Source organism: Nyctibius grandis, chromosome 8 (assembly GCF_013368605.1).
Source record: "Nyctibius grandis isolate bNycGra1 chromosome 8, bNycGra1.pri, whole genome shotgun sequence".
NCBI classification, from domain to species: domain Eukaryota; kingdom Metazoa; phylum Chordata; class Aves; order Nyctibiiformes; family Nyctibiidae; genus Nyctibius; species Nyctibius grandis.
In genome coordinates, this window is record NC_090665.1 from 31,038,811 (window position 1) to 31,058,667 (window position 19,857).

General features: G+C 37.5%; 1 protein-coding gene across 1 annotated transcript in view; it reads right to left on the reverse strand.

Moving 5' to 3' along the window:
• Positions 1 to 19,857, reverse strand: part of FNBP1L (formin binding protein 1 like) — a 58,641-nt gene that overhangs the window by 24,779 nt on the left and 14,005 nt on the right. The window contains 1 exon segment of the mRNA XM_068406077.1: positions 1,934 to 2,049. Coding sequence (XP_068262178.1) covers positions 1,934 to 2,049 — 116 coding nt within the window.

Sequence of the window (19,857 nt, forward strand, 5' to 3'; positions counted from 1 at the left end):
CCAGAACTATAGTCCATCCCCAAGATCTTCTCTCTCTGAACTCAGGAGCAAGCTGCAGGATGGCTAACTCTTCTGGAGGTGAAAATTTTGCTTGATCTCAAGACTGTTTTACATGGTTAAAAACAGTGAGTGTCTTCAAGATCAATGATGGCTGAAATCAAGTCGTTATCACAAGAGAGTTCACTACTAACAAACAATTCTCCCCCAAGGAATACACAGGCAAGAATATCGAAGAGTAGCTTTGTGAACCGGTCTACTGGCAGAAAATCGGTCACCCTCTTGTGTGTGCATTGTCCAGAGTCTCGTTGGCAGCAGGCAAGAAGTGCATGCATGCACTGTACAACACGTGTGCAGCAAGACCTGTGCTTCCCAAAACTGTCATACTTACTGCACATGGACAGTCAGTCCAGTCATCTGACAGAAGGGGTACTCAACATAACTCTTTCATTTTTGAAAGACACTTCAAGAAAAATCAATAGTTTTACCCAAAATAAAATGCTGAACAGAGAAGATTTCCTATTTTTAGTCAAACCCTGAAGTAACAATGTGGTGTCTCATCTTGCTAGCTATGGAATGAACCTTCAAATACAATTAAGCAAAATGCCACACGTTCATACTATTTAAGGAAAAGATCTGGATAGATCTGTGCAAATAAAACACATTTCCATTTTTAAACAGACAACTGAAAACAAATCAAAACTGGGCTGTGAACTGGTGCTGTGCATGCTTCAAACTTTCCTTTACCTCCTGAAGTTCTTCTACGCCAGCTTTGGAAAAGTGGTATTTATTTCCTTCCTTTTAAGAAAAAAATTCCTTCAGTAAAGTAATGGGGTATTATGTTAGGTGAATATACACAACGGGATCAAAAGAAACTGATAAAGAAATCAAAAAGGAAATGAGCAGCCTAGACAGAGAACATCCATACCCTCAGCTGTGAGCCTCATTACTGCATTTATGGGGAAGGATTCCTCAACTCTGTATCTGGTCACAATCTAGTTTTCCGATGATTAGACGATGGAAAACACCACAAGAGAGAAGCTGCTGTCAGTGTCAGTCTGAGAAGGGCTACGCAGCATCTTCAGCTGAATCCCCAAAGAAATTCAAGATAGCAAAGATTATGGTGAAGGCCAAGTTCACAGGAGTGTCTTATTTTAAATTTTGTTCTTCAAGCACCATGTGCACCTTTTGGTAAAAATCAATCCTACTTTACTCTGAAGAATGGGCTTCTCTGCCATTTCATTGCTGCTACTCTTCTTGTACGATCCTGGCACGACCCCTCAGGGGAAATTCCTATTGTACCTAAAAGATGTTTCACTTGGCATCAATAGAAAATAAACTGGAGAGGTAAAACAAAAGGTGGTTGGGTTACAGTCTCACCCAAAGGGACAAGACCAGCTACGGAAAGGGCGCGCTTTGAGAACAGGAAGATCTGCTGCTTTCTCAAGTTCTAGTCAATGATTTCGATCAGATTTCTTAACACAATGTAGTGCAGCTCTTGCCAATTCAACATGAGAAATTAATTAGTAGCAGAGGCTCGAAGCTGGTTGAACAAACACTTACAAAAATGTAGATATGGATAACGCACCTTGCAACAAACACGCTGATAGTCAGTGGAAAAATATTACTATGGTTTTGTTTTGAATCTTAAATTTCAGTCTTAAACCTTTTTAGTTCAAAGATTTGAAGGGTGGGCGGGAAGAGAGGGGGGGAAGAAGGCAAAAAACAAGCAAGCAAGCGCACACACCCAAAGATAATTTTCTGTTTGGACTGGTAAAGAAAAACTTGTCTGTCATGAAAAGAATTAGTGATCTAATTCACTCTGTAAATGAAAAATGGTCATTAATCACAACATTACATATTTGCCCATCATCTGATACAGTGATTTTAAGTAACTGTTAAGATTCTTTTAAAAAGAAAAAGAAAAAATCCTTACCTCAGTTGTTTTGCATAGTTTTGCTCAATTTCTATCCTTTCTTTTACAAATTTTGCGTATTTCTCCAAGAAGTCAATGCCCCACTGCGTATGCTTGTCCAAGTTATCAAACTGATCCTTTAAAGACAAAAGGAAACAAAAATACACAGAATTAGTTAAGAATCACAGCAGCACCAGAAACGATATATAACTTATTTATGAGTTGTGCAGTTATTCAAGTTATAAATCAGTCGTGTATACATATGTATACACACCAGCCACATACCAGAACAGTAAGCTGTCTGCGCAGGCAAAGATCTACCTCTTTCTCTAAAAACAGCTCCAAAAACTTGCATTTTAAGTTGTATGCAGTGTTTGAGCACTTTCACAATGCAAATATGTCTTTTTTTCCCCTAAAAATCCTTTAATTCAGAGGTGGATCTTTCCCACCAAGATAACGAAGACATAACAAAAGATCAGTATTAGGTAAATAAGAGACCGTTCAACAAGAGATATGTTTGGCAGTTTGAAAACACAAGAAGCTGTAATTTCATTGGATACAAAAAATTACTTCCACTCTTACAATTACCCACTGAAAGAAAAATAATACAAATAATAGCTGCATGACTAAGTTGGGTGTAGTCTGCATATGAAAAGATTTATTAAATTAGGTCTATATACACAGCTTACGATCAGCTCTAGCAAGAGACTCCACGGAAAGCAAACATGTCCTTAGCCATTAAGAAAGTTATAGCAAAGCAAAGGCACAAAACAAAGAGAAACGGTCAAAAATAAACTATGCTTCCAAAAAAGGTTTGGGGATTTTTAATACATTAAGTCATCTTCAAAACCAACCTTTCACTGTATGCCATACTGATCAACAGGTGGAGGATACACTAATCAGAACAAGTTGAAAATTCAAAAACCAAGTGGAAATATGGGGGTTAGGAATTAGGCCGGAAAGAATAATGGCACAAAACACAGCCTAGCAAATGTTTTTAGTCTAGCACACATCTGTATCACATGCTAAAAAGTCTGTCACAGTGGAAAAATCGAGGATTTTCAGCTTACAACAGCATTAGAGTACATTTTTCTTAACAGTTACTTAGTAATCCAAAAAGACAAGCAACTGCAACATCAAAGTTTGTGTCCTGCACATGCTGAATCCAAATACGTTTAACTTTAAATTTAAAAAATAAAAAGTAGAACAAGAAAGAAAAAGCTAAAGAAAGCATTTAAAGTCAATTTAACTTACACAAAAAAACTGTGAGGAGGTGTTTAGCAGAAGCTGTGTCTTGCAGATTCACTAACCTGCCTGAACCTAATGAACTATGTCAACCTTTATTATTAGCAATTTAAGTTCAATTTCAACATGCAGTAGGATGATCTGAAGTTAAATCAAAAAATGCCATAAAATGCTGCAGGGCTTAAGACTTGAGGAAAATGTATTCACTAGAAGAGATACCAAGACAACACAACTATATTACAACCTACAAGAATAATAAAAAAGAACATAATGGGATTAAGGTTGCTCTGAAATCTTGCCCTGCAGCTCTTAGTATCCTACACCATGGACCAACAATCATGGCCATTAGTGCCTTGAACACTTCAATCCAATGGCATGCAAGTACTGCCAACCAAAAGCACCCATCCTGTTCCACTACCAGCCATGTGCTCCTGCCTCTGCATCACTCTCTCCACCAAAACCACAACCACTTTCCCTGATCTGTTTCACCAGAGACCCATATAAAGAGCCAAGAACAGGAGAGGGACTAAAGACAAGATTTTAGTGTATTTCGGAAACCATGGCCTGTTCTGATTCACTCGCTTTACACCAACTGGGCATTTCCACACTAAATATTTTTTGCCAAATAAAGTGACATTCCTGCTACTGTTTTTAGAAAAGCTGCATATGAATTGTTTGTGTGTGGGAAGAGGGAGACAGTTACCATACTGCAGTCGGTGGCCACTGTTGCACATATGCATAAAAAAACATCCTCAATCTCAAGAAGCCTTTCTTTTTTATATTCCACTGATTTTTGTAATTACTCTGACAAACTTAACCTGGCATCCTGAAGAAGTTTCCAAAAGGTGCTTTTGGCATGAAGCCAACATCCAATACCATTAAAAAGAATTGACTTCCTTCAGTGCAGAGCAGAACAAAGCCTTTGCTGTCCTACTTAGGCTCTTTAGCCCACAAAGCTCTCATTTGCTGCTGAGGTTTCATTAGCATTACGGAACACCACATTACTTATGTTTCCAAACATGTAACCAGAGAGGATGGCTTTCCAAATATTTTGTTCAAACAAAAAAGGACTCTACTGGTCAAAATTAATTCCCTTGCTACTACTATGAAACTGGAATGGAAAAAAGTTGAGTACATTTGACATGCTGTTCACCCCTCACACTTTAATAGAAGTATTTTACCACGGATTGAGTGCCAAGAACTCTTCCTTTCCTCAATTCCTCCTTTTCATCTGATTCTAGAAACAGTATGCTCTGTGCAAAGACAGCTTTGTAGGATTATCCCATAGGCCCTCAAGGGAAGAAAGAATTTGTTCCCTCCCTATATGAGGAACATGCATAGAACACACACAGAAACAACCTGAATGGAGTAAATCCCGTCTAAGAAAAAAATTAAACCCCATTAGCTATCCTCACCACTCTGCGGACCTTTACATTAGGCCAACCCCTCCACCATTACTGACATCTATGAAACTACTCATAGATGCATTAATGGATCTCCTAGATAAGGAAGGGAAATCCTAATTTAGTGAGCCATTAGTCCACATTTACTGGAATAAAAAAAAAAAAAGCAGTAGTACGTTCCCACTCTTTTGAAGAGTGAGACAGCTTCACAACGCCACTTTGTTCACTGCCATTTTTTGGTCAGCAATTATATTATGCACTACCTTAGAATGAAGCATACAGTATGAAGGATAAAATAATACTTTCAAGAAGTAAAAAAGCATTTTTTGAAAACTGGCTTATGAATGACCAAAATTGGATGCCTAAAAAAAAAAAATCTACAGATTATTTGTATCCAAAATAAAAACACTATAATAAACTCTCACATAAACACTAATCCCTTGGATTAAGTTAGACATACTGATGCTATCTCTTAAGTTCTCTGTAAGTCACGTATGTACTGTAGAACAGAGATCTCAATTAACAGATAAAGAAAATATATTAAGCAAACACATTAGTTTCACAATTTTTCAAATTCTCTATAAACAATAAACCAGTGAATGAAAGTCCGCAGTCACAAAGATCACCTTACACTGCTCAATAATGACACTGAGATAAATAAGCAAAAGATAAAGGCAACATCAATGAATAAGCAGAAAGGAAGGGCCTTTTCAGAAAGGCTTCTAGAGGTCAGTCACAAATTTACTTCTGGTCCTTTCAACTTCTCTCCAGAAATATCCATGTTTGAGCTCTGCGCCTCGATTAAGCAAAAAGTTTCCATTCCATCCAGGAACACAAGCAGAAAATCTTCCACACTGCTACAAAGGAAATCAAATTAATGCACCGAGATACAAGCCATGCAGTATCCTGAATTGAAAAAAAAAAGGCACAAAAATCAGGCAATACTGTAGAGAGGAGAAAATGGACCAAAGAGTTGCAATAAAATTTAAGCCTGAAATTTCAAAATAAATATATCAGTGTATTAATTTGGCTGGCTCCTTTATAAGAAGTGTGAAAACTGCATTAACTAAAGATCAGCAAAAGGCAATTAAAAAAAAAAAAAACCAGCACATCCTACAATATTTGGCTATCTACCACCTTGATAGCAAAGTATGTTCTCAACAATATTCCAAGACAAATATATATTGCTGTTTGTCTAGTAACTCCCCATACCCCTTAGCAGCTGAGCAGGCAATTTTTGTAAAAAATTTTATTAAAACTGCAGCTGACTATCATTAAACTGATTAATGTCAGCTAATAGATAGTGGCCCTCAGTAGAAACTGCCCACTGTAAAGCTGGAATGTAGTCCAAAGTCTCTACATTATAAACAAACAAATCTGACACTTCACAAAAAGTCAATATAGCCTATTCCCAAAGAAATGTTACCTCCCTAAATACTACCTGCAGTAGATACTGCAGTAAATACTGGAACCACAGATCAACGTTACGAATACTTCAGGTATGCAGTTCTAAACTTATCAGGTTTTTGCAGATACCAGGAGGCTTTACAATAATAGCAGCTGAAGCATCAAAGCAAGGAGCCAATCTGAATCAAATCAGCACCAAAGACAAAACAACCTTTAGTCTTCCTAAAGCTATCAGTAGCTAGTCCGGACACTGTTTTATACGGGAGTTTCAAATAAAAGGCATTAAACCAGATCTGAGATTTTTAAAGGGTTAATGCTCCCAGCTTTCACCAATTTTTGGAAAGCATTTCTACTTGCATTAAAAGCTAGGATTGTGGTACCAAATTCTGAAAAAAAAAAAAAAAATCGATTTTACTAAATGATTCCTTTACAATAAACTCTAGTTTCCTGCATCATCATCAAATTGGCTGATTAGTCTCCACTGACGTCCATTTTGATGATCCCCAGACAATATTGTTGAAAGCCTTAAGAATCACATTAAACAGAGAACTACATCACCTTACAGGTTTAAGCAATCTGTCTCAATTAATTACTATAATCAATTAAATATGCAATATCTTTAAAATATATTATTTAATAAAGCATTTTATTTGACACCATGACACTTTGCATTAATTATGCTAGCATCATTTCGTTCTCTTTTGACTCAATTTTATCATTATTTCCATACTTCTATCTGACCACAATTTTAGTCTGCAGTTACCCAAGTGATCTTATTTGCAGTTTTGAAGCACTGGCACAAGACTAGGTTTTTTCCCAATTCTTTGTTCTCCAAGCTGCATAGCTTGGCCAGTCTAAACTTCTGATTCAGTGAGTGGGAGATTAGAAACTCAATCCCATATTTTGCTCTCTAAATTCTTAACACTTACGCAGTCCGGTATAAGGAAATACAAACTATGCCCTAACGAGATTCCACAAAGAAAGCGTTTGGAGCATGGAAAAGCAGGAATCAGGTCTTGTTCAGGGAAAAAACCTAAAACATTTGGCATCAAAAAAGCCTCAGTGCATTTGTGGATAGAAATGTTGTATTTTATTACCACTTTAGGAAAAGCAACAAATTACTTAACCACACAACTACAAGTCCGCAGTAATCCAACTCAGAAAATGTGGCTGATTATGTAATTGAACACTGATCACAGCAGTTCTTGTTTGCTCAATTAAAGCCCATGAGGGTTTCTCAAATGAATGTGAATTATGGCTAAATTTAAATGATAGGTTAAATTCTACATAATGTCCTTCCTTGCTGCATCACCAGTACTGCAGAAGACAAAAAGACACAAGTCTATTCCAGAAGTTAAATATTTTAAGTTACAAAATATTATAAAGTGCCTACTTCACATATTAAGATTTTATCAAACTCTTCTCCTGAAATATCTGAAGTGTTTCTATGAAACATTATGCAGCTTGCTTTTTGCTTTTTTCTTTTGTTTTAAAATAAAGATCAAGGCCTTGAATTAAGTTCAAACGACTCAACATTTTACATGAATGAGATGACTCCAAGTAAATTTATTTATTTTTAAAGTAACTTGCAGCATTTGTGCAGAGAACTACTTGATGTGCTACATTAAAAATTATGGGAACCATAATTGGACATAAATATATTAATGAGAAGTTACCAGTATAGTATAGTACAGTATACCTTTCCGTATTTGTCTTCAGGACAAATTAGATTACAAAATTGTACTTTAACTAGAATGTTACAATAATCTACTTCTGAGAATACAATTCAGTTTTTTTGATCTTTGAAACCTCTTCAGTGCCTAATGGTTTTTGTTTTCTACTTTTGTCTCTATCTTTACGCATTCCTGCTTCCTTTTCTATCTTAGAATAATAGCTCTTCTATTTTACTGTCTGAACTGATTATCACTTCTCTCTCTTCCTGCCTGTTTGTTTTTATAATTACCAATTTGGTCCTGCGGTCTTTCTCTTTTTCTTGCAACTGCAATGTGCTTCTTCCTAACAGGCAGACAAGAACTGCTTCCAGCTAAACAGTAGGGGATTTTTTTTAAACGTCCTTTTAGTTTTACATCTAAAAACTTACAGAGTTATTCCTATACCAAGAACAAAATAGAAAGTGTCTTGCTTTTCTGCTTTCTACAAGTTCTGGATTGTAGCTTCCAGAATAACTTGCAAATTATACTTCATTAGTCTCTGAAAACAATCTATGTATTAAAGTTAAGAGTGGAAAAAATGAAGCTGTGAGCAAACTTAAAGGCTAAGCATTTTATAGACTAGACGATTAATATCAATGAGAAGGTTCAGAGCAGCAACGCCAAAAGCCATAGCTACATTGGAAATAAAGCAGAGGCACTCAGAGACTAAAATGAAAAAAAAGTTAGAGGTGCTTACACATAAACTACACAGTCAGTACTTCGCACTTTAATTTCATATTAAAACAAAAGTTCAGTATAGACTGTACAGGCAGGATAGTATGAAGAAAATCTACTAGTCTTTTGGAGACAAGGAAAAATCATTCCTAAAAAGAACTTCTGAAAACAATTTGTTAGATGACCTTCAGGACACAGAGCTATTTTGCTTGCAAAAATCAAGACACTGGTGTTAACAGTAAACTGTATGTTGCAGCTTGAAAATATTTAAGTGAGAAACTCTGCTAGAAATGCAGACTTGAAGGCTTAATATGCAAAAGGAAAACAATGGAAATTAAAAAATTACTTTTAGCTGGATGAAAGACTACTTTGCTCTAAGGAATAACGAATTAATAAATTCATAGCATGAAGGCAGTATGAAAAATTCATTTGCCTGTAAAACTTGTATATATTCTTAAAAAGCAATACTACTGTCAACTTCTATTTTAAAGTCAACTTCTATGATTAGATAAATGTCTGTATGATAAAGTGAGCAAACAACTCAAAAGTGGTACTGAACCACTGGACATCTAGCCATGCTGTAGGATAATATATACAGCAAGTCAGGTTTCTAAAGTGAAGCTAAAAATGGAGAGCCACAATTGAGGAAGAGAAATACAAAGTCTCTGCTTTTGTCTTTAACGATCTCCTCAGACCAGCAGCAAAGGAACTGCTTCGGAAACTTTTGACGGAAAGTCAGGTCTGGCAGGAGGGCATGTCTTGTTTGGCAGCTAACAACTTCACAGGTGTGACAGACATATTTATTTTCCAGGAAGGGGCGGGAATCTACCACAGACAGAACAGGAGTAGAAACATTTGTGCCTGCTTCTGGAATGAGCAGCCAGAACCACAACAGAAAGAAGTTCTGCATCTGGAGATCAGCAGATCAGCTGAAAGACATTAGACACTGGCATTAGAGATTACAGCTGTGCACTCCAGTTCACCCATGCCACTGCATGTATCAGCTGGACTAACGATTAGACTTTAATAGCTTTAGTTTTCTACCAGCAGAGCAAAGTGGTTGAAATGGTTCACAGCTGGGACACCAAACACCAACGCTAAGGCAAGAGAGGAAAGGAACGTGCTGCCACACAGGGCATCTCAACAACCACTCCTATTTGTCCAGCTTATGAATCACCTCCAGAATTCTTCACTAATGGATGGGCACCTTCAGATGAATTCAAACAGTGCATTTACATCACTGTATCAGGATGCAAACTTAAGTAAAGAAAAACTCCATTCTTCACAAGTTTACCTATGCTTTCTGTTTCTCTCAGGAGACACCCCCTCTGGCTTCCCTTGGCGGGCTCACCGCCAGCCTCACCCCACAGGGAGCGTGGCTTCCTAAGTGCACCATCTCCTCCTCCTCTGGAAATTCTATCAACACAGCACGTAGTAGCCAGAACATTGTTACAGGCATCCTTCCTCTCTTCTACCCATCACAGCCTCTTCACATTGTGCATGTCAACAAACAACACTTGTATGTGGGTACATATCAGCTTTATTTTAACACCTTTACCTACAAGTTAGTAAGGAGGTAAGATACTCTGTCCCAAGCTAACAGAGTGGACTTCCTTATCACCATCACTTGAGAAAAACATAAACACACACACACACACACACAAAGCAGGTATCACTAACCATACAACCCTGCTTCTAGAATACAAGCATACATAAAATACATACCAGGAAATCCTACTTTGAAAACTGGATCAGAATCCACTCAGCTTTCAAATAACCCCTTAATCTCATTAAACTTTTAATTGGGAGGAAATTTGTTTAAATAAACAACTTCTGATTAAAAAATTAACTAGATTTTTTCGCATATGCTCTTTATAAAGATCTTTAAAATACTTGAGTCTTATTTGCATTTGAACCAAAGCTTAATTCTGAAACAGTAATTCTCCACTTAGTTTTACTTTAAGCTTAATTCCTACTTTAACACACATCAGACTATTTTCAAACAGTTCTGTCCAAGACAACAGCAGGTAACAAATCATATAAGTATGTTTTCAAGCATTATTGGATTAAAATAGTTACCACTTTAACACAGGGGCAGCACTACACTTGCCTTGTATATACAAAAGACATAATTATGTCCATTCCCCTAAACACCAAGAAATCTTACTTTCACCACAACCAAGCCAGAAAGAAGGCACTTCCTGAGCCTCCTGGGAGTGGCTGAATGCTGTTAATGAACAGACAGAAGCATAAGTAGATTTTAGCCCTAGTTATGTCCCTTGCAAAAGGAGCCAGGAAGACTTCAAGTTTAACCATAAATGAAGTAAGTGTGATAAGATGCATCACAATAAAAAAATGCTACTGTTTGTACAATGCTTAGAGATGCTGTTGCTCATTATAAGAAATATCTGGAGAAAATCCCATCTTTACAGCAATGCTGGAATAACAAAGTATAAAGCAGTGAGGCGACACATCAATGAAGCAGCAGAACGCTGAATTCGCTGTATGACCAATAGCCATGCAAGGTCTCATGTAAAGCAGTTCTGTACAAAACCAGAACATTTGCTGCATGACTAACGTTAGCCTGCAGAAAATTGGTAAGAACAAAGTATCTGGCTTGGAAAACAATGCTGCAAAGTCTTTATTTTGGAAAAATTGTGTAAAGAATCATTTCGTTCTTCAGTTTGAAAAGATTATTACACGGTTTGACTTTCAGTGTACAAGGTTGAGTATTTCAGTGTATGACTAAGCAATCCATTGGTGAAACCACTGAAAACTTAAATGCTTCTCTACAAATTACAGACTCCTCCACAATATTATTAAAACACATCCACAGGAATCCAAATGAGCAAGCAGCCCTGACACTCTCCAGTTCTTGCATATGTGACTTAACAATCTATTTTTGCATTCTAAAAGATCTGTTTTCTAAAAACTTGTAGAAACAGGAACAAGATCTTGCCTACTGCCAGCTTCTTCAGAGAAGGGTTAAGTTCCTGCTCTGGCCAGTCTGGCATAGCATCTAACAAGCAGAGTTAGCACTGCTTTTTTCATCTCCGTACACTATGGAAGTGAACTTAAAACACTGTGCTCAAGAACAGAAGGGAGTGGTACCGATGTTACAAATCGAAATGGCTCCCTGAGAGTAAGAGGTTACACTACCCTGGAGGTATAATGACAAGGGGAGAGGTACAGGGGAGACAATACGGGGAAGCTAAAGGTTTTGCAAATGGAATATTATTACAGGACACCTAGGTGCCCCACATCACAAATTCAGAAGAAAACAAGTTCCACCAGCTTTGCTGCTCATTCTGTTTCAACAAGCCTGCATCCACCGCTTATCGAGTTACATCTCCATCCCTTACATGTACGTGCACAACTCTGTACAAGCTGTATTACAGTACATCCAGTTGCACTACCGTGAAACCCAGCTTACACTGCAAAATTCAGCGAAAGTTTTACTGAATGTGACATAAGTAAAATAACTATTAGTTTGCATATAACTCAGAGTCTATACTATACACTATATTATAGTTCAGAACTATAACCGAGTCACAGCACTGAACTCAACAAAAAGCCAAGATGACTGTGATAGCAAGTGATACAAATTTAAAACAAGGAAGTACTCTCTGCCAGCTGGGGAAGGCAAAAAAGAAGGGAGAGTATCGACTTCCCTGTCACCCAAATATCACTTCCTTGTATTTATCTGTTCAGCTATTAAGTAGACCATTCTGAGGACAGCATTTTTAACTGTTTAACAAGTAGGGTGCACAAATCCCATGCAGAAGAGTCAATTTGGTGTATTTCACATTTAAAGATGCACATTTAAGCCCTACCTCAGTGGAGTAAGTAGAAAGAAGAAAACCTATTTCACAGAATCACAGAATCACAGAATGTTAGGGATTGGAAGGGACCTCAAAAGATCATCTAGTCCAATCCCCCTGCCGGGGCAGGATTGCCTAGACCATATCACACAGGAACGCGTCCAGGCGGGTTTTGAATGTCTCCAGAGAAGGAGACTCCACAACCTCTCTGGGCAGCCTGTTCCAGTGTTCAGTCACCCTTACAGTAAAGAAGTTTTTCCTCAAATTTAAGTGGAACCTCCTGTGCTCCAGCTTGCACCCATTGCCCCTTGTCCTGTCAAGGGATGTCACTGAGAAGAGCCTGGCTCCATCCTCTTGACACTTGCCCTTTACATATTTATAAACATTAATGAGGTCACCCCTCAGTCTCCTCTTCTCTAAGCTAAAGAGACCCAGCTCCCTCAGCCTCTCCTCATAAGGGAGATGTTCCACTCCCTTAATCATCTTCGTGGCTCTGCGCTGGACTCTCTCTAGCAGTTCCCTGTCCTTCTTGAACTGAGGGGCCCAGAGCTGGACACAATATTCCAGATGTGGCCTCACCAGGGCAGAGTAGAGGGGGAGGAGAACCTCTCTCGACCTGCTGACCACACCCCTTCTAATACACCCCAGGATGCCATTGGCCTTCTTGGCCACAAGGGCACACTGCTGGCTCATGGTCATCCTGTTGTCCACTAGGACCCCCAGGTCCCTTTCCCCTACGCTGCTCTCCAACAGCTCTGTCCCCAACTTGTACTGGTACATGGGGTTGTTCTTGCCCAGATGCAGGACTCTACACTTGCCCTTGTTATATTTCATTAAATTTCTCCCCGCCCAACTCTCCAGCCTGTCCAGGTCTCTCTGAATGGCTGCGCAGCCTTCCGTTGTGTCAGCCACTCCTCCCAGTTTTGTGTCATCAGCGAACTTGCTGACAGCGCACTCTAATCCCTCATCCAAGTCATTAATGAATATATTGAATAGAACTGGTCCCAGAACCGACCCTTGCGGAACTCCGCTAGACACAGACCCCCAACTGGACTCTGTCCCACTGACCACTACTCTCTGGCTTCTTTCCTTCAGCCAGTTCACAATCCACCTCACTACCCGATCATCCAGACCACACTTCCCCAGTTTAGCTGCGAGGATGCTGTGGGAGACCGTGTCAAACGCTTTACTGAAATCGAGATAGACCACATCCACAGCTTTACCATCATCTATCCACCGGGTAACATCCTCATAAAAGGCTATCAAGTTGGTTGAGCAAGACTTCCCGTTGGTGAAGCCATGCTGAGTGCCCCTAATGATCCCCCTATCCTTGATGTGCCTAGAGACAGCACCAAGAACAAGTTGCTCCATCACCTTTCCAGGGATGGAGGTGAGGCTGACTGGTCTATAGTTACCCGGGTCCTCCTTCTTGCCCTTTTTGAAGACTGGAGTGACATTCGCTTTCCTCCAGTCCTCAGGCACCTCTCCCGTTGCCCACGACTTAGCAAAGATGATGGAGAGTGGCCTAGCAATGACTTCCGCCAGCTCCCTCAGCACCCGCGGGTGCATCCCATCAGGGCCCGTGGATTTATGGACGTCCAGGTTGCTTAATTGGTCCCTGACCCAGCCCTCATCAACCAAGACAGATTCCTCCTCTATCCTGACTTCTTCTGAGGCCGCAGGGGTCCAGGGCTCCTCAGGACAGCCTCCAACAGTATAGACAGAGGCAAAGAAGGCATTCAGTAACTCCGCCTTCTTTTTATCCTCTGTCTCCAGGGCCCCCACCTCATTCATCAGTGGGCCTACATTGCCTCTAGTGTTGGCTTTACCTGCAATGTATTTGAAGAAGCCCTTTCTGTTGTCCTTGACCTCTCTTGCAAGGTTTAATTCCAAGGAGGCCTTAGCTTTCCTAGTTGCCTCCCTACATCCTCTGACAACAGACTTCTATTCCTCCCAAGTGGCCAGCCCCTCCTTCCACGATCTATTTGGTATGGGTTGAATCATACTGTTTAGCATTCTGACAATTAGACAAACGTAGTGTAAAAATATCTATACAGAACCCAAGCACTGAGTATCAGCAGCAGAACCTCACCGTTTCAACACACAGAGAGCAAGATATATCCCTTATAACTTTCCTCATATATACTTAATAAAGGTGCATGTTATTAAGAATATCAAACTCAAGTCAACAGTTCCTTAGACAAAATATCTTTCATGGCACTATTTCTAAATGGTAATTGGAGTAAACAATGAACTCATAAAATAAAACATAGCACAGGAATAAAACAAACATATCCTGGTGTTAACTTTTAGATCACTTCTCACAACAGGTATAATTAAAATACCCAGGAAACCTACAAGAACTTAGTACTGAAATGATACATATTGGATCTTCCGGTAAATGTGAATCTTTTACCTTTAAACACAGACATAGAGATGCAGACAGAATGTCCGTATTTAGCAAGCTCTGGTAAGCTGTTTCAACTACTCTCAGGTATTTCCTAGTGCTATTAACAGTTCCCATCAGATAGATTTAACATGAAGGCATATACCTTACATTTGTTGCTACTGGTAATCAAAAGATACAACTGTACTATATAGATTGTAAAAACGTATTTGCTCTTCTAAATCACTCCGAGTAAGATACCCATACACAGGTATTCTGATCAGCTCTTCAATTTTATTGAACTGAATCATTACCTTTTGTTGTTTAGGAAAGGCTGCAAATATTAACAGAATTAATCACCACAGACTGTTCTGAGCACACTTGGACATTGTTCAACACTTCAGAAGATCAGAGATCACTGGGGACTGGTTAGGTAAACAGTTACGGAACTGGAAGGCTACTCTGTTAATTGATTCACCATATGCTGTTTGTTTTTCTCAACTCAATAGACTAGGGGATTTTGCTGTAAAAAGTCCTACTCTAAGGTGAACTTCCCTTTTCAGTATCACCTGCAAATATTTTCGTGTTCAAGAGAAAGAATATACAAGCCACATCTTTTCCCCTATCTTGCAAACAACAGTAAATACTTTTCAAACTTGATTATAAAACCAAATCCATACACTTAACAGGAAACTAATATGGCAGTAGCCTTCCTATCTTCTTTGGAACACTATTTCAGATAAAGGTAACGGGGTGGGGGGGGGGGGTGTAAACAAAACAAAAAACCCCACCAAAACCCAACAACAACAACACAACAACACAAACTCACAAAAATCACCCTCTATTCACAATGGAATCTACTGCCTCATTGTTTTTAAAGCAAAATTCGTAGTAACAATAACATAACTTAATAAAGAATTTAAACTAAAACCAGATGTTACTGCTGGCATCTTCAAAACAATGGAATTTTTCAAGGTTTTGTGATTCAGATAAGTTAACATTAAAATGTAACACGATTCTGCTGTGTGTCACTTTATCTCAGAGTTTTTAAGACATGAGCCTAGAAATATACAGTAAATTCCTCTTACACTTCACCATAAACTTCAGAATCATAACTTGTATTGTAAGAATAACATTAAAATTATTCACAGAACATTTTTTTCTAGTAATGTACTTTCTTTGCAAGATAAATAATACAAACACATACTGTTCCCCTTCCAGGTTAACAAGGTATTTTTCCTTCCCAAATACCGTAAATTACAAGGGAAATTACCAGAGTGATGTTATTTAACCACAAGCATATGCACTTCCATTAGAAAAGTCACATTTTTGAGACAGTAAAAAAAACCCTATTACAGTGTATTTGCATATTGAAGTTGCATATGTAAAAGCTGAGTACAAACTTCAGTGTACTGAAAAAAAACCCCACATTTTTAAACTGTCATAGCTATGTTTCTCATTCTTTCCAAAACATATACAAAGCCCAAACTCAAAACAGCTCAATTTCATACTGTTTCTGTGACCCGGCATAGCAATTACATCAGTATTACAAAGACAACGGGCTCCATAAACATATTCCACACCACTGCAGGAGTTCAATATTGAAAGCAAACAAATCTATAGCATAATCACTGCAAATATTTCTGTAGCAAGACAAATAGTACTCACGCTCAGGACAGAAGTAAACATGGAACAACAGGGCCACATCTGGCAACACTGACAACAGACTGACTGCATCTGTTTCTTTTTGAAGAGCCAATTTCTTTTTGAGAGCAAATCAAACGTCCAACATAGAAATTAAAAGGTACTTCAGCAGGAGTCTACCTTCTGCAGTTATTTCCTTCCTGACTAAACTAACAAAAATACAAGGGTATTCACACTGAAATACAGTGGAGATCAGAAAGGTACAGCATCAAATCCAGGTACTTTATCTGTGACTGAAACAGAAGCGTCTTGGCCACTTTTTCCCTCTCGTAATTTCTCAGGAGCACTTTTTAACCATCTTCTAACCTAATTTTTTCATGTCCTGCCCATCTACTACTTCCCTTTTAATTCCTTCTTTAAGACTCTTCTGTACAATTTACCCTACTGACATAATTTCACTGTTTACTCAATAGGCAGATAACAAGAACCTCCTCTCTGCTAATCAATAAATACTTTGGGAAACCAATTTAGCAGCAATGCTTTAAGCACTACATTAATTCTATACTCCACACAACCAGCTTGATCACTGTTGACAGACACAGAAAAACTGCTACTGTAGTAAATAATTAGTAGGTCTCTTTCCTAATGACTTTTCAGTATTACCAAATCAGAAATAATAAAGAGTGAAACAGCAAAAAAGGGCTCAACAATATACTGGAGATGTAGTTCAAAATTCAATTGCAGATCAGCACAGCAACTCCCTATGAATCATAGTACTTCCCTTTCAAAATCCAGTTGTAACTGAAGAACCCTATAAAACTAACACTCCTTACTACACATCGACCTGTAAGGAGAAGAAAGGGGCACAGTCGTCTTCTCGCCTAAAGACGTGGAACCTCTCCTGTATTTATGTCATTGCCACATCACATTCTTTATGCCCTATACAGAAAACCCAACTATTTGTCATTTCATTCTTCAGCATGAAGTGCTGCTCCTGTCTTTACTAAGTACTCATTTCACTAAGTCCTCAGGGAATTAAAATAGCAAAATATTAATCAATAAGTGATAAATTTCAGCAGATAATGTTCTCAAAACTGTCATAAAATACTAAATAAATTCTGAGAAACAGACTCAAATATTGACTAAAACATGAAATAATTACAAAACCAAAAAAACAGTTTCTTTTACACTGAATAAAACTGTTATGTCTTTTCTTATTACATTGACTAGAAAACTGAAACCATCTAATTGCATATGGGAGTTCCAGCTTTGTTTTTAACATTATCAGCTTGACTAAAAACCCACTGAAAACTGATGTTTCATATCTGGGGAGCCTTAACACTTTATATCCTAGCAAAAACATTTTCAAATCAGTGATTAAAGCATGCCTATTTGTAATCAAAAACACATCAGGGTTTTGTGGTAGAAAAAATGCAAGAAGTGCCTTTTCCCCAAGTATATATTTTTTTATTTCATAAATCATTACATATCAATGTGCAAAACTATGTCTACCTTTTAAAAAGAAAATAAAAACAAAATAATATTTAAGTAGTCATTTTCTTATCTGTGTCAGTATCCGAATTCAATGCATCTTTAGCATATAATGGGAAAGTCAAGAAATTAAAGACACTCCTCAGTCATCCATTTTTCTGAAGAGAATGATTTGGAAAGGAAGCGAGAAAATCTCAAGAGTTCAAAGACAACTACATATCAATCCCGCAAAGGAGGAGAACACTGTCATAAATATTTTTTATTTGTAACTATTGTCCCCATGAGTCTCAGAAAAATACTAAATATTTTAAATGTTCAAAAGATCATTTATCAAAATACATTTGACTAAGTTTTGAACGTTCTTCTGTATCACATATATCACAGTCACATGAAGGATTTATTTCCCAGATGCTATGAAATGCTTGATAAGAATAAGCAAAATTATTATACGTCTACAATTCAGTAAAAAAAAAAAATCATAAGGTTTATTGTGACAGCAAAATTTGTTTTCATATCATAAAAAAGCATAAACAAAATACTTAACTGATAAATTGAGATATATTAAATAGTATTTTGTACCAAGATTAAGTATCTCCACTCTCCAGCTTCAAAGTAAATTAATAAACTGAAACAACGGTAGCAAAACTGAATCAAGTAATAGTCAAGAATATATTTTTATCTTAACCTGTCAGCAGTATCCTGAAACATCTCTTTAGCAATTAAATCCTCAATGCAAAGTTTTTACTTCAGAATGCTAGATTTCTTCTATTTCTTTAGTCTGAAGCAACTTCATTCCTCTGCGAATTTAAAAGAATCTTGTAAAGTCTATAAAGATTTATTCAGGAAGAGAAAAACAGAAGAGAAAGAATATGGCTTACAATTTGATCTTCCTATCTGAAGAAGTCATCCAGAGAACTAGCTTTTAGCCCGTCATTTAAAGGAATGCCACCCTGACGATAACGGCATGAAACACAGGTTAATTCTTGGTATTTCTTAAATTGCTAAAAGAAAACCTATACTGTAATAAAATTTATTTTCAGCTCTGAAAGTTATAGTGGACTTAGTTTTATTGTAATTGATTAAAAAACGCTTTTCAAATGATTACATATATGCAGGAACCAACTCACGTGAGATGCGCCCAGCATTATAATTACACATTTTGCATTAGTCCATCAGGCTGGAAATACTCATTTGATATCAGCCTGTTACAATTAAAAATGCACTGCTGATAGTAAAATTAAAGTTTCTTTTTTTTCGTTACATACAAACAATCCCAATTTTTTATGCCTCTCAAGCATAATAAATACTTGAATTTCTAGCATTCCACAAACCGGATCATTAACACAACAATCAAATGTATCATCCAGTTCATAGAGGCAATCACTAGTAACAAGGGAGCAATTTAAAAATAATTTGATACTCTCCAAACTGCTATGGTTGTCAGCATCAGTCTTTATGGCTGTCACCATCATTAGTTTCAATCGTTCTACCTGCATTTTAAAATCATGCTGAGATACAATATACTAATAACTTAATAATCATACTTTTAACTAAGCCTATATAAAGTGTTTTGATTTATATGGAACTTTGTGGCTCACGAGTACTGCAAACATCTCACATTAAGGATTCCAAACTCAACAATAAACTAAAGTGTTAAAAAGTTTTTCACTGTGCTGCAAAATAGTTTTCCCCATTTCAATAAACAACTGGAGAGATTACACAATACACTTACCACCACATCTGCACAGTCATCTCTGATTTCTGAAGCTGTGTATCTTAGAAACAACTCTATTCATTTTTACAACTGTAATGCTTAATAGCTTTTTTTGCAATAAAACAGATGTAATAGGTAAAGAACGCAAATGGAAACTAGATTCCCAGTAACTATAGCAGAATACTGAATAGCAATAAAACTGGGCCACAACATGGATAAATGCACAACTAGCACACAAATACTGAGGTGAAATCAGGCATATAAAATCATGGAGAAAATACTGAACAAAGGTGTTTTTCTCAAAATGTAACTTTGGATTCCTAATATTCCTGTAGGGTAACAGAATACCAAATATAATTCAAATAAACTACTTGCAGTTGAAACAGTAAACTGTTTTCAACCAGATGACTATAACTGGATGAGCCATACTACCCTCTGTGTCAGCTA